At 51.7% G+C, this 20,904-nt stretch overlaps 8 protein-coding genes across 8 annotated transcripts; 4 read left to right on the top strand and 4 right to left on the bottom strand.

Moving 5' to 3' along the window:
* Positions 1-2,073: 2,073 nt before the first annotated feature.
* Positions 2,074-3,182, bottom strand: P152DRAFT_22293 (uncharacterized protein). Its single transcript, XM_033674503.1, has one exon. It carries the CDS (start codon positions 2,882-2,884, stop codon positions 2,183-2,185), a length of 702 nt encoding a protein of 233 aa, XP_033539165.1. The 5' UTR covers positions 2,885-3,182; the 3' UTR covers positions 2,074-2,182.
* Positions 3,183-3,884: 702 nt separating this feature from the next.
* On the bottom strand, positions 3,885-5,417 carry P152DRAFT_487228 (mRNA decapping hydrolase; the record flags this gene model as incomplete). The annotated part of the gene is made up of 4 exons (XM_033682092.1): positions 3,885-4,477; positions 4,548-4,738; positions 4,817-5,285; positions 5,342-5,417. 4 exons carry the CDS (start codon positions 5,415-5,417, stop codon positions 4,236-4,238), a joined length of 978 nt encoding a protein of 325 aa, XP_033539164.1. The 3' UTR covers positions 3,885-4,235.
* Positions 5,418-5,680: 263 nt separating this feature from the next.
* P152DRAFT_427452 (uncharacterized protein) lies at positions 5,681-6,799 on the top strand. Its single transcript, XM_033677299.1, has 2 exons — positions 5,681-6,312; positions 6,378-6,799. The coding sequence occupies exons 1-2, from the start codon at positions 5,917-5,919 to the stop codon at positions 6,546-6,548; spliced, it is 567 nt and encodes a 188-aa protein (XP_033539163.1). The 5' UTR covers positions 5,681-5,916; the 3' UTR covers positions 6,549-6,799.
* A 198-nt stretch (positions 6,800-6,997) lies between these two features.
* P152DRAFT_478497 (GPI mannosyltransferas-like protein 1) lies at positions 6,998-8,775 on the top strand. Its single transcript, XM_033681657.1, has 4 exons — positions 6,998-7,886; positions 7,950-8,220; positions 8,270-8,377; positions 8,433-8,775. Exons 1-4 carry the CDS (start codon positions 7,159-7,161, stop codon positions 8,610-8,612), a joined length of 1,287 nt encoding a protein of 428 aa, XP_033539162.1. The 5' UTR covers positions 6,998-7,158; the 3' UTR covers positions 8,613-8,775.
* P152DRAFT_454117 (uncharacterized protein) lies at positions 8,625-10,747 on the bottom strand. Its single transcript, XM_033678528.1, has 4 exons — positions 10,398-10,747; positions 10,176-10,339; positions 8,930-10,125; positions 8,625-8,878 (listed from the first exon to the last, which is right to left on the bottom strand). Exons 1-4 carry the CDS (start codon positions 10,576-10,578, stop codon positions 8,719-8,721), a joined length of 1,701 nt encoding a protein of 566 aa, XP_033539161.1. The 5' UTR covers positions 10,579-10,747; the 3' UTR covers positions 8,625-8,718.
* A 668-nt stretch (positions 10,748-11,415) lies between these two features.
* P152DRAFT_469949 (uncharacterized protein) lies at positions 11,416-12,469 on the top strand (the record flags this gene model as incomplete). The annotated part of the gene is made up of 2 exons (XM_033680930.1): positions 11,416-11,818; positions 11,868-12,469. 2 exons carry the CDS (start codon positions 11,416-11,418, stop codon positions 12,467-12,469), a joined length of 1,005 nt encoding a protein of 334 aa, XP_033539160.1.
* An 851-nt stretch (positions 12,470-13,320) lies between these two features.
* On the bottom strand, positions 13,321-16,023 carry P152DRAFT_22158 (citrate synthase). The gene is made up of 7 exons (XM_033674494.1): positions 15,926-16,023; positions 15,594-15,811; positions 15,289-15,405; positions 15,046-15,235; positions 13,887-14,982; positions 13,460-13,827; positions 13,321-13,405 (listed from the first exon to the last, which is right to left on the bottom strand). Exons 2-7 carry the CDS (start codon positions 15,743-15,745, stop codon positions 13,340-13,342), a joined length of 1,989 nt encoding a protein of 662 aa, XP_033539159.1. The 5' UTR covers positions 15,746-15,811; positions 15,926-16,023; the 3' UTR covers positions 13,321-13,339.
* Positions 16,024-17,960: 1,937 nt separating this feature from the next.
* P152DRAFT_22110 (ATP-citrate lyase) lies at positions 17,961-20,554 on the top strand. Its single transcript, XM_033674487.1, has 4 exons — positions 17,961-18,698; positions 19,236-19,450; positions 19,529-20,087; positions 20,160-20,554. The coding sequence occupies exons 1-4, from the start codon at positions 18,258-18,260 to the stop codon at positions 20,406-20,408; spliced, it is 1,464 nt and encodes a 487-aa protein (XP_033539158.1). The 5' UTR covers positions 17,961-18,257; the 3' UTR covers positions 20,409-20,554.
* Positions 20,555-20,904: the final 350 nt, after the last annotated feature.

Raw genomic sequence — 20,904 nt, 5'->3', positions numbered from 1 at the left:
ATGCGAACCAGCTTCACGTCAAGAAGACGGTGCTCCTGCTGGTCTTTTCCTAAGAGCCAAGTGGCTTGTCTCTCGACCGTGGTTACAAATTAAAGAAATGTGAAATGGCCAGCTGACATGCCCCACAGATGGCTGTATTCCATCGCAAAGCCACCGCAGAGCACATGAGCCTACAGATCGACGATAGTCACACATGCACAGCAGCGCCTGTAGGGGCTTGTACGTATGTGCTAGAGCCTCTTGGCCTTCGTATCACCAACAATGTGGTGCGGTCGCGTGGCTTAAAGAAGCTTCCTGGGAGAAGGCATCCTAACTTGGTGGTAGCATCAGAGCCTTCATTGCAGAGGAAGCCGTTTACGGGCTCACTATTACTTGTTTCGTACTGCAGCGAAGGGCTGAGAGCGTTTTGGATGTATTCGACTCGTCACGACCTTTTTTCTTAACTCCTCGCTTACGCTGTCAGAGATGGACGTTCGAGTATTAGACGAGGAAGAAGCTTACGACAAGTAACTTCAAACTTTCAGGTCCGCTATATGAGGAACATCGCAATTGGAATCTCCATTGAACGTCACGTTTGATATCAAGTGGATTTTCGGCTTGTGTAGAAATTCTTCCCCATACGAGCGAGTACTTTTGCCAGAAGAGTTCGTTGCATTGCCTGAATGAATCCTATTCTGGGATATGAGCAATAAATGTTGGCGTAAAAAGGCAGTAATACTTCCTATTCCGTCGATTATGATGGTTTTTTCAGGACTTCCTGTGGTTCGTTCAGTTGAGCTGTTTCGACATTTATAACTTGGAAGTCGGAATCCTTCATTATTCAGAGTATACAGTGTAAGTTCAAGGGCATTTCGTCGATATTAGACACATCAACTCCAAATAATTCAGCTTCCGGTGTGTGAGCTGGTCATGGAACCCGACACACGCTACCATCTTGAAGGATGCATTTCAACCATGGATCTGCGAAGCAGGACAGACAAGTGTCGAACGGGGCTGCCATCCGATCAGGGTCTTGCATGATTAGAGTAGTGTATTTCCTGCTGCTACCTGACTATGTACACAACCTCGTCTGCATCAGTTTAGCGCAACGAAGCTAAGCTGCGAAGCCAAACGTCCTCGTGTCATGATTGATCAAGTCCCATGAAGAAGTATCGATGAATGGGCCACAGTCATCAGAAACAAGGGCGAAACTCGAAATTCCAATTTCCTCACTTACGAGTTACGACCCGTCACTTGGTTGGATCGCCGTACATGCACCCCCTTGCACATGCATGGTGCAAGTCAGCACCTGGTTTGATTTCGGCCGAGCTACCAACTATTAACCCGCATGCCACAGCAAGTCGGAGCCCTTCCTTGTACCGTGATTGGTAGCAAAGGTGGACGAAAGGCTGTAATGTGCAGGACGGGACGGATAAGACCGCCCGCTGCAGACCCCGAAACCGGACATGAACCAACCGCCGATCACTATGGTACTATCGAGCAGTTGGTCTTTCAGGAAAGCCATTGGGTCAATTCCTAATGAGCGCCATCATTGGCTTGGTGGAAACTGGAAGGGTAACTTCGGCCCCTGGTGAGATCGGCTGAGCGAAATCGATGCCCTTGCTCTGGACGAGTTGCCTATTCCAGATCCTTGGAAGGTGGCGATGAAGGATAAGCCAGCTTTCTCCCCTCGTTCTTCACCCCGCTTGCCTGATTGGGACGTCCGTTACAGGATAGAGCACCCTATGCCTGGAAATAATGCTCCGAATCATGAGCTCACGAGCAGAAGAAAGTATATCGGGAAATGCATAGTCGACGCCGCGATGAATGCAGTGATACGTAAAACGTGTCGCTGAAGAGGATAATAGAATATATTCTAGAAGATACCATATATCATCATGGTTACAAACAAAGAAATCCGCCAGCGGCACAATTCTGTATATGTAGCGAACCACTAAGCCTGAAGTCACAGCAGTACGCCTCATCCACGCCTCCTGCAAATGCCCGAGACGCCAAAACCAACTGTAAGGACTGATATTAGACCATGATGATATCCAAAGACCAAAAGCGCCGCGACCGTATGTCTATTGTTTGCGGGCCTGTGGCCGCTCCTTTCCATGCGACCATGATGCAGATGCGCTTGTCAAGACGCTAATGACAACGAGGCTACCCTTACACACCGATAGAAATATTGACTCGAATGCTAAGCCCAAGTAGCAACTGGAGCATAGGAAGGAGCGTAATGCGCTTGATGCTGAGAATGCGCGTAGTCCCACGTGAACGGTGTGCGCACGTTCGCAAGATCGACTGCAGGGACGCGGCGCAGACGTCCATGAGAAGAGCGGAAGGCGTCTCGGCGAACGGATTCAAGTACGGTATTTGCCGCGGCTCGTCCAGCGAAGTTGTTGTCCAGTACATGGCCGGTGTGGTTTGCACTATGGTAATGTTGATGATGGTGTACTCGAGGTTGGGCGTAGTACGTTTGAGCGTAGTGCGAAGAGTCCGTCGCATTCTGTGTAGAGGGCCCATTTGGTAATGGCGTACGCTTCTTGCGCGTGTTGGCGCGTTCCCGGGTTGGATTTTGAACTTTAGGAGCCGGCTCGGGTTGATGGGATTGACTTCGGTGGGTGCGAGTCGTGCGATGTTCCAGTGGCTGAGGCGGCGCCCTTCTCACACCGTGGCCATGAAGGACTGGAGGAGGCGCATAAGCCGAAGCTTCGGCATATTTCCGAGGGATAGTCGATGTGTGGTTCTGTGCGGTCCGTCGAGTGCTGCGACGCGCATACACGTTGTGGTCGGTTGCCCGCCTTTTGGTGGTCACAACGCGATTGGGGAGGAGGTACTCTTCTTGGGAGAGGGGTCGCTTCCGAGATCGGGAGGGCTTTTCTTTCGACATGAGGCACATTTCAGATCGGAATTTGCATAAAAAAAAGGTGAGAATTGATCTGTATGTGAACAGAATAGTCTCAACGGTACGTCTGGACGAGAAGGCAGCAAGAATAATAGAAATCGGCGGGAAATCATGGAGAAGCGCAATTCGCGGACAACTGAAGAGGGCGTCCAGTTATAAGAGACATGGTAGCGATTGAACGATTCCTTCTCGTGCCTGGTCAAGAGCAGGCAGGTCACGCTGATGTTGGGTGAAGGGGGGTGCCACGAGACCACCATTACGAAGCTGGAGGGTACGGGATGCTACAGTCAGCACACAGCAAGATAAGCGGAAAGCCTGGGAGCTCGCGGTGCTGCTAGTTGACTCCTGAAAGAACAGGATGACTCGCCGGGTCTGTCTCTCAAAGTTCTGTCCCATTCCGGGATAATTGTGCTTCAGCTCTTCGTGCGCGTCCTGGGAAAGACGGCTGAACATTAGACAATTTCGTGAAATTGATGACGATCATGGTTGGTCGACGACTAGGATTGGGGGTGTTTCTGAGGGTGTCAAAAAGGTTGAGAGGAGGGGTTGAGGGTGTGGAGGAACAGTCCCCGCACTGCAGTTGGGGTTGTTACACCTTGGATACATTGGCTCGTGGTTGGTGTGAAGTGTGCGAGGGTGGACGCCACGTCCGGCTTGGCGCAGTATTATGACTTGAACCCGCCAATCCTGCATTTCCCAACCCTCCATCCCAGTCAGACCTTGACTTTGACCGATGAGCTTCGCCGCATCTGCAATAATCGATAGTTCTCGTTGGAAGAGTAGCCTCTGTCACTTGGCTCGTGCACAAGACGTACCGAAACCGGGAAGAGAGCAGCGATCGAGACAGGAGATCTCCCAGTTCCCACCCTCCAGGATTTCTGCTGCGGCAATCCATGCGAGGGTCGAGAGGGTCGAGATGCACGGTTCATGAGGTATGGGCACATTGAAAATCCAGAAATGCAAAACCGAGACTTGAGAATCGAAACCAAAAGGCCAAAGACATAACTTCAAATGCAATAGACTGAAAAAATACGGTATACCTCCGCATTTTCAAGAAGATCTTGAGAGAGCATACATTAGTGAAGCGTTCGACCATGCCCGAATTTTCAGACTTTCAAAGGGAGGAGTCGAAAAGAAGCTCAGGGAAGGATGGGAAAACTAGATTCAAACCAAACATGTTACGAGACATAGGAAGGATATTTGATGGTCGACAGCTAGCCATAAGCTCAATTGTTCCAAAATGTCACAGTCAGGTCTGTGGCTGGGCAACTTTGTCAAATGTCAGCAGGTTACGGAATAGCTATCGGCACAAGTCTTGAGAGTTGAGAAATACCTATTCATTACTCTATTGGGAAATCTTTGGCTCATTGCCGGATTTCAAAGGTTCAAAGATGTCCATCCAGAGCTCGCTCGCTTCACCGAGGGTGTAGGACAGACTTATATCTGCGATGCCCTGACCGGTCGCCATGGACTCGAGCTGCGAAATGATGCTCTCAAGGCCAATAGCTTTACCGGCTGCCTGAGTTGCTCCGGCCTCAAGCGCCACGTGTACAACATGTATGTGAAAATGATAGTAAGTTGGCTGGTCTGTCATCGCGATTAGCACCGCCTTAATGCATGGACAACGCATCAAGTCTTGGCAGGGGATCCTTCATACAGTGGATGTACAATTTCAACTGGTCCTGATCAATGTCCGGGTACAACTTAACCGTTGCATCTAGCAGCTTTTGTCGCATGTGCTTGAGCCATTCAATGTGCTCTTTGGTGAGATCGCGTACCGACCAGATATCCCGACGCTCCACGAGACCCAGCAAATGCAAGCCGCTCATCGTCTTTCGATCCCAATTCCTTGTCATCGGGCGGTTAGTCTCTCCCAATGATCGAGAATTTGTCAATCCATGAAGGCATCATTATGGTTGTGCTTACAGGTCAGGGAGCATGAGAAACCCTTCGAGACCCTGCTCTCGATAGAATACATCTTCTTGCTCGGTCCGGCCTTCAATGATGTTGAACACCCAGTTCAAGCGACCTTGTTCTCGCTTCGCCTGCATGTATGGCCGCACATGTCGCCGGTAGATTTCCGGTGTTTCCGCGACCAGGCGAACACCTTGTTGTGAGTACTTCTTGATGTGTTGTTCGGTGCAAGGGGAAATCAAATTCAGCTTCAGGTCCGGAGGCTGGGTGCTCTCCACCTCTTGGTTGGCAGGTTTATGGGTCGTGGAAGCTAGAAACCAGCTGTAAATGTCATTCGCGCCCAAGTTCTTGATGCGGTCAAGTGATTCGGAGAAAGACTTCAAATGCACTGGGTCGGTAGAGAAGGCTGCTCGTTCGGCGATCAACAGTGCCGGTGTCCCATCAATGCTGCCTAGGAGCGATATCCGACGCCCGGCCTGATCTGCGTGTTAGGACAATGAGTTTGCATCCGGTCAGGCTTTGTAGGAGCCGTCATACCTTGATTGAGAAGTCGTTCCAGCTGGAACCGCGGGACCATTGCCTCCACTTCTTGTGTAGACCGTGTGTGGGACATTGTGATCAGAACAAACCAATTCCAAAGCGCGAATGGGTGATGGTCAAGGCGAACCAGATGAAGTTATACTGAGGACAGAAGCAACGGTGGAATCCGAGCTGACCCAGATAATTCATTTGGCAGGTCACGTGAAGCCAAGAAAACGCGTCCGCGAGTTTCGCGTCGAAATCACGAAATCACGAAATCACGTGGCTTCTTCGTCATTGCTAAGGCAACCACCGCCGGGGCCGTACCTTCCCTTCCAGAGGAGCACAGAGTCCAGAACGTCATTCAACTCTACGATCCAAAACTCACCTCACAAGCTTACAGCAGTCACTACACTTATACTCAACTTTACGACTTCACGGGCAATCATACAATCATCCGTTACTGCGGCATTCCTTATCGTTTTCCAAATCCGACGTCTCTCTCCTCGGAACGATCCACGATCCCAGAATACGGTGCCTCGGAGCTTGGAAATACACAGTCCATTTCCACATCCGACAACTCTATCACCGCAATGCCTCCGAAGCGTCGGGCAGCATCAGGCCGAACCGCCTCCAATCAATCGACTCTCACATTCAATGGTCGCTCAAGCAAAGTCTCAAAGCCGGGAAAGTCGGTACCCGGGAAGGATGCAATTGTCAAGCCCAAAAGCATCGAAACGCCGATCCGAATTGAGCCAGTCAATGAGGAACCCACAACTCGGGAGAATGCCCTCATCGAACAAGTTGTAGCGGAAGCCAAGAAGGAGCTTACACCGGAAGAGGAGGAGGCAAACAAGATATCAGAAGCGCAGATTAAGAAGTACTGGAGGGAGAAGGAACAGGCCCGGAAGACCCCAAGAGTGCATCAGCAGGAACTCAGCTTGAATGAGAAAATATTACGGGAGTTTGATACAACAAGCCACTTCGGGGTACGTCCAGAGACCTCTATTGCTCAATTCATATCTCATCCCACATATACTAACCACATAGATAGCCCTGCATTGGGATTACTCGAGAGAAGCGCTGGAAAAGGGCGCATCGCCTTGGCCTGAATCCATCGTTAGAGATTCTCGCGGTGGTTCTGAAGGAGGAGGAGGCAGAGAATGTCAAAGCACAGAGATCGTATGTTGATGAGCTCATGATGTCTAGGTTTGATGAGGTGTGATAGGATCATGGAGAGCGGCAAATTGTCTTCCTATTGATATACCCACGGTGTTAAGGCGTTGTCTTATTGAAGATGGGTTTTACACTGGACGATATCATGTTCCCGATCGACTGTGTAGTCTAAGCGATTTGATCTAAACGCATGCCGTTGCAGAATTACATGTAATAGCCTTTCCATTCTTTCTAGTGACCGAAAACCAAGAACCGGCAGGCCTAAAACAGTTGAATGCAGCATGAGCTTAATGAACCCGCCGTTTTCCCCAAATTGAGAAGTCAAGGGGTCGGTCTCCGTAAGCACAGTGTGAATGTGTAATTAATTTTCAATTCATGTGCGAATGAAGCCTCCGTTTTAAGGGCCGCTGCACCATGTATCCTGATGTCGTAGCGCCCACATTTGTCCACGCTTGCGCCAATTCCCTGTATCCTCATGAACTTCTACACGCCTCCACCATCAAATCCAAACTTTACAAGCATACAACGACTTTCATTGTATTGTATGCTCATGCTACATTAAATTTTGGGATCCCCTCAATGCGACGAAGCGAAAGATGGGTATCGAAATTTTCGCACGATAAGAGCATGGAACAACCCTTTCGATCTCCATATCCACCATGTCATTCACAACTATCATTGACGCGATCTTCGCATCTCCCAAAGCCGTTTTCGGTTCAGCAATAGCCCTTCGAGCAGTCTTACTTGTTTATGGTCTTTTGCAAGACGCATATTCCCCCGTCAAATACACCGATATCGACTACTTTGTCTTCACCGATGCTGCACGATTCGTCTACCAGGGCCGGTCCCCATACCTTAGGGATACGTATCGATACACGCCGTTGCTAGCATGGATATTAATACCCACTGCTTGGGACGGGTGGTTCTCATTTGGGAAGGTCTTGTTCGCCCTCGCTGATCTTCTTGCGGGATATTTGATGGTTGTCATCTTGTCAACGACGTATCGCATGCCCCAGGCAAGAGCGTTAAAATTCGCAAGCATATGGCTACTAAACCCCATGGTTGCCACGATCAGTACCAGAGGTAGCTCAGAAGGGCTTTTGGGTGTCGTCGTTACTGCACTATTGTACGCAATTTTGCAAAGAAATGTCGTGTTAGCCGGCCTGCTGCTTGGCTTTGGGGTGCATTTCAAGATTTACCCGTTTATATACACGCTGCCCTTTCTACTCTGGCTTCGATCTCCGGATGGGACTCGTAGGAAGGCAAAAGGAGGTTCGAAAGCCTCTCTGAAAGATCAGTTATTGCGATTCCTGAATCGAGACTGCACAACGCTGGCCATTTTCAGTTTCGTCTCATTCATGTCTTGCAATGTTCTCATGTTTTATATGTACGGCACTTTACCAATTACTCTTCGAGGCACCGACCTACAAGTGGCTAACCGATTTCGCAGATATGGATTCCCTTTTCTCAAGCATAGCTTTCTACACCACTTAACCCGAATCGACCACAGGCATAACTTCTCCCCTTATAACACATTATTGCATCTCAATGCTTCCCCAGCAAAATCGACCTCGTTTCATCTAGAGTCTCTTGCATTTGTTCCCCAGATACTGCTGTCAGCAGTTGCCATACCTTTTGCCTTGACTGCAAACGACCTGGCATCGACGATGTTGGCTCAAACATTTGCATTTGTGACCTTCAACAAGGTCTGCACAAGCCAGGTATGTGATTCGTACCACTCTAGTCCGCTCTCAGACTGAGACTAGCTAGTATTTCCTCTGGTATATCAACTTCCTTCCCTTCTACCTGCCGAGCTCTTCTCTGCTAAAGCAGACACGACTGGGTGTCGTAGCTGGAATTCTATGGATCCTAGGTCAGGTACGAGAACTACCTTGAAGTGCTTTGCGAGGCTTTGCAAACTGACGAATATCAGGCTATCTGGCTCCAGCAGGGGTTTCAATTGGAATTTATGGGACAGTCGACGTTTGTCCCTGGCCTCTGGATGGCTACGCTGGTGTTTTTCTTCATCAACATCTGGATTTTGGGCATCATGATCCGAGACATCGGCACGCAATCGAATGCGCAAAGTAGCCCTGACAAGAAGGAGAGGTAGTGGACTAGCCGATCAGCCGAAAATCTCTATAATTCGTAGGGCCTGTCTTTTGTGATTCCAGATTCGCGTGTTTAACGGAACCATTGTAGCCGGTGACTGTGCAGGTCTATAGTCTATGTACCTCGGTCTTGCTCCTGATGCCATCGAATATACATGTATTGTCAATAGGTATGTATTGTTCCGTGACGACTTTAATAACCTCTTGCGCAATAAGACCGCCAGTCAAGGCTGCGATATTGTGCAACTCTGCACCGCCAGCACGAACACTAACAGCTTGTTAGTAACATAATAGCAGCATCACGGTTCGCGTGGCTTACACTTCTCGCACAGTGTCGTATACCCGACCCTTGGCAGCTGCAAGATCCTCCTTGCTGTATGACAGTTGTCCTGCCTGCTTGAACACGTGGCTGAGGATTTGGTCTGCTAGAGCAATCATATCGGTCTCGTCGTGCGCGGTTTCATCGCCCGCCCCGGGCGCACGGAACCGTTTCTTGCCAGCGTCGGCTGCGGACAGGGACACAAACTGATCATACGCAACGAAAGCGACATGAATGGGAAACAACGATGTCTCATCAAGCAAGGATGTCGCTGCAGCCTTTGCTCTGTCTGTCCACTTGAATGGACCGTCGGGATTCATCGGTCGAATGGTTGAGCCTCGTACCAATTTGATATGTGCGGCGTTCTTACAGAAAATATCAATGCTGGACCCAGGGATGGCATTCGGTTTCCGTAGTGAACGCTCCAGTGCACGAACAGTGCCTAGAATCTCCGCCGCATCTTCTCGGAATTTGGCTCTGTAAACGGTCTGCAGCTTGACATAGTCCGCAGATTGTGCCTTCATGTCCGGTAAAGATCCTGATAATGGCAATACGCCATGTTTCGAATGGAATTGTGAAACTGCATTGGCAATGACCCAGAATGGTGCGGAATCGGTAGCGAGACTTTTGCACTCGGGAGCTTCGAAGACATCTCTCACGCTAGACCTAATGGTGGCTGCATTCAACGACTTCAAAGCCGTTTCATATGCCTCCATATAGTTCTCTTCGCCTCGTTCAGGGTTGTCACGTCTTTGCGCTGCATAGATCAGCTTGCGATATTCCGACTTCTCCGCATAGTTCTCCGGCGGATTTCCACCATGCGCAGCCTTCCATTTTTCGACAAAATGGAGGAGTAGAGCGACATATGGGATGTGTCCGTGGTCGTGGTCGTCCAACTGATCGAGATCACCGCAAAATTCATGCGCCAGCTGTTCCAGTGCGGGCCACGGCTTGAGGATTCGAAGGTCGTTTAAAGCGGTCGGGTCGGGATGAGTGTCTATTATCGGGAACGCGGCAGGGAGCTGCACTGAGAACTCCGAATAAAAGCCCAAGCTATGGATGAAGAACACGGGGGTCTGGGTAGAGCAGCCATGCTCAGCAATGCGGGAGAAGACGGTAGGATCGACGGGAGAGGTTAGAAGGATGAGAGTAAAAGGCTGAAGGCTGTCAGGGCGATCGAGGAACCTCGTCGTCGGCTGAATCTGGTTTAGCATTTGCTCATAAAATTCCGAACGCATGGACAGACCTCGGCGATGAAGTTACCGGAGACATCTGGATTGAGCTCTTGCAGCAGCCTACAGCATTGCTCGGCTCGAGAACTCCCAAGGCTATCTTCGTCAAGGAAGAAGTTGACACCAAGGTCGGCTTCGCATACGAGGGCATCGTCCAGTATCGTGAAGTTCCCGATTCCTAGCCGGCAAGTTAACCATGAGTTAAGCACTAGGAACCGACCTCGAAGTGAGTGTACCGGGAAGCACCAGGTTCTTTAAAGTCTCCACTCCCACGACCCCAGGTCCGGAGTTCACAAGTAGGATGTGAGACTCTTCGAGGGCTCGCTGGCCTGTGGCTGCCCATAACCGGAGTTGACGGTCATACTTCCTCTCCTTCGAGGTTGGAGGTTGCAGCGGAGGTGGGATAGTCTCAGTCATGGCAAGTTCCTCCAACAGCAATCACCACTACCTTTTATGTCATGTTTGAGCATGCAAGTAGAGGGTTCTTGGAGTGAGCTTGAGTGGTGAACCTTGGTGTGACTACAGCACTAAACGATCATCAACCTCCATGTTGAGTAATAGCTACACATCATTCAGGGTGGTTACGAATGAAGATCCGCAGTCCGCTTCTGTGGTTCGCCCAATGACCCAATCATCTCCAGTCGGTAGGGGCCTTCGTCTAAACTCCGGCTAATATGGGTCGGTTAAATTGCGGTAGCATTTAGTCACGTGCACAACTCTAAGACAAATCACGTGGAGGGCTTTTATCCAATGACAAATGCGGAAGGAACCGAAGCATCGGACGCGTCGCGCTTTGTCTTCCTGCCTTCAACAATGTCTCAACTGCTTCATGCCATCTTTCTTTGAGCAAGGTTCGACAATCATTCAGTTTGAAGACGATTGTCCTTGGTCCTTTGTCTCAATATGTCCTCTTCATTCTCTTATTGTCTGCATGTTGGACCCTCCCTGTACTTGTACAGGTATTCTACTATCACTCCAAGTTTTTTGAGCGGAACAAGACCGCGGCCTCCTGTTGGTACTTGAATACTTGGATGCTGAAGAGTTCTTTTTTATTATTTAAATATATAACTAGAAGACGCATCTCTCTTCGGTATACGTATGGCGCTATTAAAAAGACTTAGTATTGGGCTGTGGAACGCCTTTACTCCCAACGAGGAACCCACCAGACCGCTTCCTCATCCACGCCTGCCCAGATCGCCACGAACCCGGCAAGGGAGACAAGTAAACAGAAGACTTGAGCGGCCACCCACATCAATGGACCATGCGCGATATTGGAGAACGAGGTCACGGTCCCCAACCACTAGAGGCAGCCCCGAGGTGGTGGATCGAGAGAGCGTGGTGGATCGCGACAGGGACCGCAACGCCCGGTTCAACAAGAGCAACGAGGTAAATGAGAGCGAGCCTACCAAATATGAGGTCCGTAGGTTTCCTTCAATCAAAAATCTAAAGAGGACGCTAGAGGAAAAGGTTGAGGGGTTGCTGAAGGCCGGATGGAAATATGAAGCAATGGAGCTCTTTTTGAAGCTGAGTATGCGAGGCTATGAGCCGCTTTTGCCCCATGACTGGCAGTTGGACTTCGATGGCTTTCCCTCTGTTCTCTTCGAGCCACTGTCGGAACCAGCCTATATTCGCAATGCTACAGGATCCGAATTCAGAGGTCAGTTGATGCATGAGTTTGACTAATCTTCCGCTAACCGTTTCCTTAGCTCTCAAAGCCTTGGAGGATATAATCAACATCGGGCCTCGTGTCCGGGATGCCTTTGAGTTGTCGGTGCAACAGCGGACAGCCGAACGGGTTCTCACCGACGCTATCAATCGCTATGCTCTCTGGGCATTTAAGGATGGAAATGTGAACCCCAAGACAGGTTCTATGATTCCGATCTTCACCACCTGGGCCGGTCCTGGCACGGAAGCTCCAGTGAAGCTGCAGTCGGAACTTGCGCGCAAATTCCGTTTCATCGCTTCCAGCTGGAGAGATGCCCAATACTTTCGGGCGAACATGGATCAATCAGCGGAACCGGCACAACTCCCCACGCTATACGGTGTAATCGTGTCGGAGAAGGTATTTGGTATCCTGACGTACGATATTCCTAATGAAGATTCCATGTCGCATATTGAACACATTCAGCATATGCGCTGTGTGGGCATGTTCAGCTACGACGACTATGCACTGGATGTATACAACGGTCTCGCCATAGCCATCACCCTCATTCATGTCAGGAATCGGATGATAGAACTGAAGAATGAGTGGAGGAGTGTCCTAGAGCATAGCATGCCTAGCACACCTCGACCGGATATCGATGGTTGAGATTGGGGCTGTGGATTCAAGGCGTTCATGATGTGGATTCTGAGATGCTGAAGGCAACTCGGATTTACCTATTGGTATCTTGGGGTACGGGTATATAGGAAACAGCCTCCTGATATGTTGAGACTTGTGGTACGACCCTTTAGCCGTGATAGTCGCTGAAAATGGATGAATTATAGAAAACTGCCGGCTCCCATCCCAAAGTTTTCATGGTCAGTCCACAACAGTAATGGCATGGTATGACTCGTTTGCCATTGATAACCAGCCTTTACGACAGTATGCCTTCCACTCTGCTATCTGCCTCATTGAGGGAACTCTGTTTCCTCAAGGACAGGCGATCCCCATTTAAAGGGGACCTTGCCACCAGAACTAAAGTCGTTGAGGACCATGCAAGACGCCAGACGCCACGGGAAATTATATGGAGTTCACTCGGTTTAGATGGGCTGCCTGCGAGGGGGAGGTATCCATTTGTCCGCGTTGTAGATGTACAAAATATTCACCACGAACCAGAGCGAAGTATTAATGAAGGGCTGGGTTTGTTTGACTCACTCAAGGACACGGGTAGCGGAGTGCAGCGGATAGGAACCGAAGGATCAAATTATTAGCAAACCTAAACTGAACGCAAAAGAAGCATCTTCCTCGTAAACGTAATATCCGCAGTGTGGACAGCCATGTATTCCCTTAGGATGTCCTTTTCCACGCCTGAACAAGTTAGGGGTCTCCCAATGCTGTCCTTTCAAGTTGAAATCGTGCGCCACCCTTCCTTTTCCACACCCGCCACGGGCAATCAGGTACTATTCCCGAAGGCAACCATTCCTATGTTTATCGCCTTGTAGACATCATACTCCCCCGAAGTGCATGGTAACTTCGACCTTAAACAGAAACCTCGACACGTCCTCCGCCGACGCCACCTGGCTGCTTGATGTCGGGCATCATGTACTAGGGTATTCCGTTAGTAACGGCTCATAAGAAACCAAGGGGGGTGTAGCATACCATGACATCATCCCAAGGATGCCTATACAATCCGGTCTTCAACCGCTTCTGATCTAGGTAATGGGCGATCAAACCGATGCTGCGACCCAGCACGAACAATCCGTTCAGGACGCCCATCTTGAGGTAGTCCTCGGCCTCCTCGGCGGAGAAGGCACCACAGGACCTCAGGAGGTCGACGAAGCACACGGCGATGCAGCCGTCGACGTTCAGGATCAGGTTGTCCTTCTTTGAGGTCGTCACTGTCTCAACGGCCAGGGCGTATTGCAGGAGGCCAGAAGACGGGAAGTTCTTGAGCACGTAGGACTTGACAAGCTCGACACGGAGATCCGGGTTGTTGCGTGATTTGATGCGGTGGCCAATACCGGGGACTAAGGAGGGTCAGTCAACGCGCGCTTGAGAGTTGGAGAGGAATGTGTTGGGGACATACTCAGCTTGTTCTCCTTCCGCATGCTATCAACAAAGTCACGAGGGCTCAATCCCTTGTCGTACGCCTTGGTGAACTCCTCTGCGGCGCCATCGAGCGCACCTCCGAATCGGCTTCCGATGGTCAACAGACCGCTGACCAAGGCGGAGACCAGATCCTTTCCGGCTCTCGTGGTGATGATGGTGTTCATGGCACCCGAGACGGCCGGACCGTGATCGGCAGTCAACATGAGGACCATCTCGAGGAACTTGCTGGCGTAATCGGGCAACCGCCGACGGAACCACAACAACGACATGACACCACCGATGCCGATGTTCTCCTTGAACACGTCGCTGATGGGCATGCCGGCGTACAGCAGTTCCTGACCACGGTCGTCGGAGATGGTGCTGATGAAGGCGGCCGGCTTACGGATGAGGCCGAGCTCGGAGGCCCAGCTGTAGTCCATGGGAATCTTGGGTACCTGGACCTCCGGCTTCGGCTTGATGGTGCCGTCCTTGACGAGCTTCTGGTACACCTGGGCAAGAGTGCTGGGCAGATCCTCGAAGGTGTCGGGGACGAAGAAACCGGCGTCACGCATGCTCTGGTTCTTGACCGTGGCGGTCTCAAGCTGGCTGTTGGCGAAGGAGCCGGCGTGGCCGAACTGCACTTCGGTCTTAAGCATGCCGGCGACGGTTCCAATGGCCCATGCAACAATGGGCTTGGTGATCTGACCGGCCTTGACAGCCTCGATGACGCGGTACTCTTCCACACCACCGACCTCACCGAGCAGGAGAAGGATCTTGCACGCCGGGTCGGCTTGGTAGCGGAGCATGTGCTCGATGAACGAGGTCCCGGGGTAGCGGTCACCACCAATGGCGACACCCTCGTAGACACCGTCGGCGTTTTGCGAAATGATGTTGTTCAGCTCGTTGGACATGCCGCCAGATTTGGAGACGTATGCGACGGAGCCGGGGCGGTAGAGCTTGCTTGCGACGATGTTGTCCATCATGCCGCCAGTGTTACCGATCTTGAACGCGCCGGGCTTGATCCCCCCGACGGTGGCAGGTCCGATGATGGTGATGCCCTTCTTCTTGGCGACATGGAGGATTTCGCGGGCGCGCTGTCAATTGTATTAGCGACCGTGCCTATCGAAAATTGGTGCAAAAGGGGAGTTAAAACGTACTCGCTCTGGCACACCCTCGGCAATGATTGCAATGGACCGGATTTGCGGGCATTCCATCAACTCCATGGTGGAGCTGTAGACTGATCGCGACGAAGCGAAGTTCACGACGGTGTCAACGTCGCTGTGCTTCGCCATGGCCTTTTCAACCGACTGATAGACCGGCAGAAGGGTCTCGCTGGTTCCCCAGTACCTGTTACGTGGATCAGTTTCGGGCTCCTGGCAAGGCGGGACCATCGGACGTACATCTTGCTCACGAACTGGCCACCGAAAGTGTAGATGATGCCGGCGACCGAAGGAGTCTTTCGCTTGCAGATGAAATCGAAGTCGAGCATGCCCTGCACGGCTCGAGGTTGCATACCACTATTTCGGAGCATGGTCAGCGAATTCACTCTCGCAGTATTTCTCGCGTTCTTCCTATCCGTCAGGCCTTGTCCAACTCCAAGGCTTGCTTTCTGCCAGTTCTGGGCTTCCCTTGCGCGGGCTTGGGTTCCCAAAGACCACGTTCCGCGCCGACCGGCATTGTTGGGAGAATAGAGACTTAAACATACTAGACAAAGCATCGCGTCTTGGGGTGGAACAGCGTATGCTCGGCGGGCGGGCTCAGCGGTCTGCTAGGAGCGCTGAAGCGGAGGATGTTGTCGTTGGCGGAGAGGTTCTGTTGGGCAGGAGAGGCGCCGTTCGTTGGGGCAGTGGACGGCATATTGGACGATTCTCTTCACGATTCGTTCTTAAACTTGGTGTCGGAGTTGATATGGACGTGTCGGATCTAGGAGGGAAGCTTTTAGCAGGTGGTTTTTTGGAAGGGAGGTATCATCTGAGGAGCAGGATTCCTCAACAAAGGGTACACAAGTGATGTAAAGGAGGCAGATGTAGTACATACCCAAATCAGTGGGATGGAGGACCTCCGAGCAATATGGAGGCCGAGATGGAGAAGGACGGAGGTGTTTCGGAGGGGGGTGGGAAAAATTATTAGGAGGTGGATTCGAGGAGAGTGGGAAGCTTGCAAGGCACCGTAGCACAAGACAATGGGCAATTGAGAGGCAGGAAAGATGATGGGAAGTGAGATGCAATAGAGCAGTGATTCTTTTTTTTTAGCAATTCAAAGGAGCGGTCGGAGATGGGAGATGGAATGGAAGATGGGATCAGTTTGGGGACTGGGGAGTGATTCTCGTAGCTGTGGTCTCAACTCCGGACGGTGGTTCACTCACTTCACCAGCTACACGCGGATGGCCAGGATGATTCCCGTTGGTGTGTGCGGTACCGTACAGATTTAGCCCGTAGTTTAGTGTGATGTTTCGAATGAACCCTCCCTTGAATATTTCACTAATGTTATTAGTGCATCGCTACCACTATGAAGTTGCCTAGTGTGATCATCCGATGTTAGGCTTTTAGGCCTGCAATTGGCGGCCCCCTCCCCCAACCGGTAGTAAACTAACCCCCCAAAACCCCCTGCTGCAACTCTGCCCGCTGCCCTCCCCTGGCTCAGAGCCAACGCTCTGCTAAATCAACCCGACGACGGAACGCGACGGATTCTTTCTAACATCCTGTATTCCGTACTCCGTCCAGCTTCCATCCATCTGTCGGCCCGTCATTTGGGGAGCCGAATGGTATGAATGATGGAAAACGCTGAGTCTGGCGCTGGGTACCTGATGCAGACCCGATGAATGCTGCTGATATGGGCATGAATCGCCGAACCAGGACCCTTTCGCGTTTCGGCGACCGATGTTGTTCTAAATTCTTCTAATCTACAAGCGTTCCCCCCCAAACTCGCATCGGAGCCAACTAGCCAAGATCAATTCATCCATGATTTCCATCTTCACGAATGGGCCGGTTAGCATCAGCTCCGTTTCGGCCTCCAACCGGAGTGTCACCAAAGCGGAGCCGGATTCTCAGAATCGCCTCAACCCTCCGCTGCCACCAGGAAGAAACGCCAAAGCTCCGATCGAGTCTTTGTTGGGCATTCAGACGTCCAGCAAATCAGCGAGGAAAAACGACCGCTCTACTAAAATCCATCCCATGATTCACTCTCTATCCATGCGACCCACCTTAACACCGGGAGATATTAGCCTCCTGCATTCCGTACCTGACGACTGCAGCCCCGAGCCTGGGGCGGCGAAGGGATCAACCCACCATGAAATTATTTTGAATTCCGGCAGAGACTGCGAAAGATCGGGCTTACCTGTAACCAGACTCGGGAATTGTTTGGTTGGGACTCAGTAGGATCATGTACGGTAACTCCTCGATGGTACGGCGAATGCGATGTAGGAACATGGACGACGAGTCTCCTGTCTGTTGGACTCGGGATTTCGGGATTTCGGGATTTCTGGAACGGTCTGAGGAGCGGTGGGTTTGGTGGATTGGTGGCGCACGCGGGCGGGGGGATGCACGCTGGCTTCGGCGGGGTTCCGGGGGTCTTCGAGGCTTCCAGAGCCCCTGTGCGGCGCACCAGACGCGCTAACTACTTGCTACCTCCGTTCACCGGTACTCCGTCGTCCCACTGTCATGAATTCTTCCCCTTAGCTGCGTGTCGCCCTAATCCCCCCCAGCTGACCAGCTCCCAACTCCCCCAAACCCTCCAAAAAAAACAACCAAAAATATTGGAAGCTTTCTGCAGCTAATGAACGATTTTTGGTGACGGCATCCGAACTTCTCCCTCAAAAGTCCAAGGTCAAAAGTCCAAAGTGAAATCACACCGACACGACCACTGAACCTCTCCCGACGCTTCACCAACCACTTCTCAACTTTGTTCAAGACTATCCACTCCGCCCATCATTCCCAGTAACCGTCGTGTTTGTCGTGTATGCACTAATACGGTGCAACCGAAGATCGGACGAATCCACATCGGACTTGCTAAGACCATTCATTTGTTGCTGTTCGAAGAAAGGGTGTGAGAACATCGCCATCTTTTCCACTCTTCATTAGTTTCCCATTGCCGCGCTCTTCGATTGTCCTGGTAGGTCCTCAATTCTATTCTCTTGTCGTTTTATTGTTTCACCAGCTTTGGTTGGTACTATCCGAAAGTCAATTGATATTCCCACCGCTCCGGTTGGACAGTTCAGCCCGGTGGTGCATTTGGAGTCCTTCAAGCTTCGCATCTTCCCTTCTTTTCGCGCTGTCAGTCGAGACGGCCCAGTTCGCTCTATCACGTCGAATCTAACCCTTCGCTAGGAATCCATCCCGGTCTCATCGTCCGAAAGTCATCAATCCTCACCATGTCTGCCAAATCCATCCTCGAAGCCGACGGCAAAGCCATCCTCAACTACCACCTCACCCGCAGCCAACTCATCAAGCCCTCGCCTCTTCCTCCGCCAACCACACACAACCCACCCCCGCGTCTCGCCAGCATCTACTTCCCCGCAGATGCCTCCGTGTCCGCCGTCCTGGATCAGGCTGAGATCATGCACCCATGGCTTCTCCAGAGAGACGTGCGCTTGGTCGCAAAGCCCGACCAGCTGATCAAGCGACGTGGGAAGAGCGGCCTCCTGGCCTTGAACAAAACCTGGGAAGAGGCGCGAGAGTGGATCGCCCAGCGCGCCGGCAACTTGCAGAAAGTTGAACACGTCGAGGGCTACCTCCGCCGCTTTTTGGTCGAGCCGTTCTGCCCGCACGAGTCCAACGAGGAGTATTACATCAATATCAACTCCGTCCGAGAGGTAAGTCAATTCATTTTCGGTCTATGGCGCGATTGTTTTCAGCCGGGAAGAGGGGGAGGTAGAGAACGCCAAGGAGCTGGGAGGAAGAAGATCTGACGCATTTCCGGACCGAATTGCTTCAATTCGTCCAATGGACTCGGAACAAGTCAAATTGACCTTGATTCGGTCCGCTGGACGGGATGAACGGCTGCATTTCAAACTCGGAGACGGCCCGTCGATCTTAGATCTCCCCCCCAGCTCACTCGTCCGGACGAAAGGAAGTTCAGGGAGACCCACCACATCCACCCTTACACATGCCCATGCCCTTCGATCTTTCGTTCATGCGCCGCTATTTTGAAGCGCATGCATGTTCAGGAACCGTTCAACCCTACTCGGTTGCTCCCGAGATGTCGGTTCGACCCGTGCCTTTGCATTTTTCGGTTTCTTCCTAGCTAGCATGCACGTGTCACGTGCCATCCCCCATCCCTCGCTCTACTATGCCTTTACCATGATGATCATCCATTGAGAGCGAACATAGACTAATAGAGTATGTTTTAGGGCGATTGGATCCTTTTCACTCACGAAGGTGGTGTCGATGTCGGCGATGTCGATGAAAAGGCCGAGAAGATCCTCATCCCCGTCGACCTGTCCGAATACCCATCCAATGCGGAGATCGCAGCGACGTTATTGAAGAAGGTTCCCAAGGGCGTGCATAACGTCTTGGTCGACTTCATTTCCCGCCTCTACGCCGTCTACGTCGAGTGTCAATTCACGTAAGTCCGAAGCGCCCCATGTGCCAAACCACTTGAGTCCGTGAAAAGGACGTCGAGCCCAAACTAACGCTCTACCAGCTACCTTGAAATCAACCCCCTCGTTGTTATCCCCAACGCCGACAAGACCTCTGCCAGCGTCCACTTCCTCGATCTCGCCGCCAAACTCGACCAGACCGCCGAGTTCGAATGCGGCGTCAAATGGGCCATCGCGCGCTCCCCAGCGGCTCTCGGTCTACCTGTCGCCCCCGCCACCTCCAAGGCCACCAAAGTCACCATCGACGCCGGCCCGCCCATGGAGTTTCCCGCCCCATTCGGACGCGAAATGTCCAAGGAGGAAGCCTACATCGCTGAGATGGACGCCAAGACCGGTGCAAGCTTGAAGCTGACCATTTTGAATTCTCAAGGACGTGTGTGGACGCTGGTCGCCGGTGGTGGTGCGTCGGTCGTGTACGCGGACGCCATTGCCAGCGCCGGGTTCGCTGGCGAGTTGGCGAACTACGGCGAGTACAGTGGTGCGCCGACCGAGACCCAGACGTTCCATTACGCAAAAACGGTCTTGGATTTGATGCTTCGGGCACCTCAGCACTCGGAAGGGAAGGTCCTGTTCATCGGTGGTGGTATCGCCAACTTCACCAACGTATGTTAATCCCGCTTCCTGCTCGTTAAATCCGGGCCATGTGGACTCAGGACGCTAACATTTGACAACCAGGTCGCCTCCACCTTCAAGGGCGTCATCCGCGCTCTCCGCGAGGTCGCTCCTCAGCTCAACGAGCACAAAGTGCAAATCTGGGTTCGTCGCGCTGGTCCCAACTACCAGGAGGGTCTCCGGAACATCAAGGCCGTCGGCCAGGAGCTCGGCTTGAATATGCACGTCTTTGGACCGGATATGCACGTCTCCGGTATTGTTCCGTTGGCGCTTCAAGGAAAGACGACCACCATTCCGGAGTTCTCGACCTAGGTTCGATGAGGAAGGGTCAGGTGAGAGTGTCGGTGTAGAACGGCTCGTGAGGTGGCATCTAGCATCGAGGATGATATGGCGGAAAACGGTTTTCCACCGGGCAGGTGTTTGGCGACGATTCAATGTGGTAGGCTCAAACTTGGTTCTGCGGTTGATGTTGAAAATATCGGGTGGTCGTGGGATACTGGACGATCACTGTCTTAACGTGGTCAATTCTGAGTACGGTGCATATTTCGACTAGTCCTATTGCAGCACCGTTATAATTAAGTACAGACTTTCCAACCGCGTTTACTACTTCTCATTCCTTTTTCCACCGCTTCCCGCGACTCTGACGATACGTATTGTATGAGACCTGTCTAAGCGAAAATGAGCAGCACCGGGTCGCCTAACTTCTCCCTCTCTGGCAATCGAACACCCGGAATCCGTACATCCCGCATGCCAGGCCGACAAGCCGATGATGTTCTCCAGCGCATCGAGTGATGTAGGGCAGGGTGTC

This window comes from Eremomyces bilateralis (assembly GCF_010015585.1).
Source record: "Eremomyces bilateralis CBS 781.70 unplaced genomic scaffold P152scaffold_1, whole genome shotgun sequence".
NCBI classification, from domain to species: domain Eukaryota; kingdom Fungi; phylum Ascomycota; class Dothideomycetes; order Eremomycetales; family Eremomycetaceae; genus Eremomyces; species Eremomyces bilateralis.
The sequence above is the reverse complement of the archived record's forward strand: the minus strand, read 5'-3'. Positions and strand labels throughout refer to the sequence as shown.

What these genes read in the sequence shown, in the direction of transcription:
- P152DRAFT_22293 (XM_033674503.1), bottom strand. Translation starts at nt 2,884, where the DNA reads ATGTGCCTCATGTCGAAAGAAAAGCCCTCCCGATCTCGGAAGCGACCC.
- P152DRAFT_427452 (XM_033677299.1), top strand. Translation starts at nt 5,917, where the DNA reads ATGCCTCCGAAGCGTCGGGCAGCATCAGGCCGAACCGCCTCCAATCAA. An exon ending in ATACAACAAGCCACTTCGGG is followed by an intron (nt 6,313 to 6,377) that starts GTACGTCCAGAG and finishes CCACATAGATAG; the next exon opens with CCCTGCATTGGGATTACTCG.
- P152DRAFT_478497 (XM_033681657.1), top strand. Translation starts at nt 7,159, where the DNA reads ATGTCATTCACAACTATCATTGACGCGATCTTCGCATCTCCCAAAGCC. An exon ending in AATGTTCTCATGTTTTATAT is followed by an intron (nt 7,887 to 7,949) that starts GTACGGCACTTT and finishes CCGATTTCGCAG; the next exon opens with ATATGGATTCCCTTTTCTCA. An exon ending in TTCTATGGATCCTAGGTCAG is followed by an intron (nt 8,378 to 8,432) that starts GTACGAGAACTA and finishes GACGAATATCAG; the next exon opens with GCTATCTGGCTCCAGCAGGG.
- P152DRAFT_454117 (XM_033678528.1), bottom strand. Translation starts at nt 10,578, where the DNA reads ATGACTGAGACTATCCCACCTCCGCTGCAACCTCCAACCTCGAAGGAG. An exon ending in AAAGAACCTGGTGCTTCCCG is followed by an intron (nt 10,340 to 10,397) that starts GTACACTCACTT and finishes CTTGCCGGCTAG; the next exon opens with GAATCGGGAACTTCACGATA. An exon ending in TACGACACTGTGCGAGAAGT is followed by an intron (nt 8,879 to 8,929) that starts GTAAGCCACGCG and finishes ACAAGCTGTTAG; the next exon opens with TGTTCGTGCTGGCGGTGCAG.
- P152DRAFT_22158 (XM_033674494.1), bottom strand. Translation starts at nt 15,745, where the DNA reads ATGCCGTCCACTGCCCCAACGAACGGCGCCTCTCCTGCCCAACAGAAC. An exon ending in CCGAGGGTGTGCCAGAGCGA is followed by an intron (nt 14,983 to 15,045) that starts GTACGTTTTAAC and finishes TACAATTGACAG; the next exon opens with CGCGCCCGCGAAATCCTCCA. An exon ending in ATCCTTGGGATGATGTCATG is followed by an intron (nt 13,406 to 13,459) that starts GTATGCTACACC and finishes GGAATACCCTAG; the next exon opens with TACATGATGCCCGACATCAA.
- P152DRAFT_22110 (XM_033674487.1), top strand. Translation starts at nt 18,258, where the DNA reads ATGTCTGCCAAATCCATCCTCGAAGCCGACGGCAAAGCCATCCTCAAC. An exon ending in TACGTCGAGTGTCAATTCAC is followed by an intron (nt 19,451 to 19,528) that starts GTAAGTCCGAAG and finishes ACGCTCTACCAG; the next exon opens with CTACCTTGAAATCAACCCCC. An exon ending in GTATCGCCAACTTCACCAAC is followed by an intron (nt 20,088 to 20,159) that starts GTATGTTAATCC and finishes TTTGACAACCAG; the next exon opens with GTCGCCTCCACCTTCAAGGG.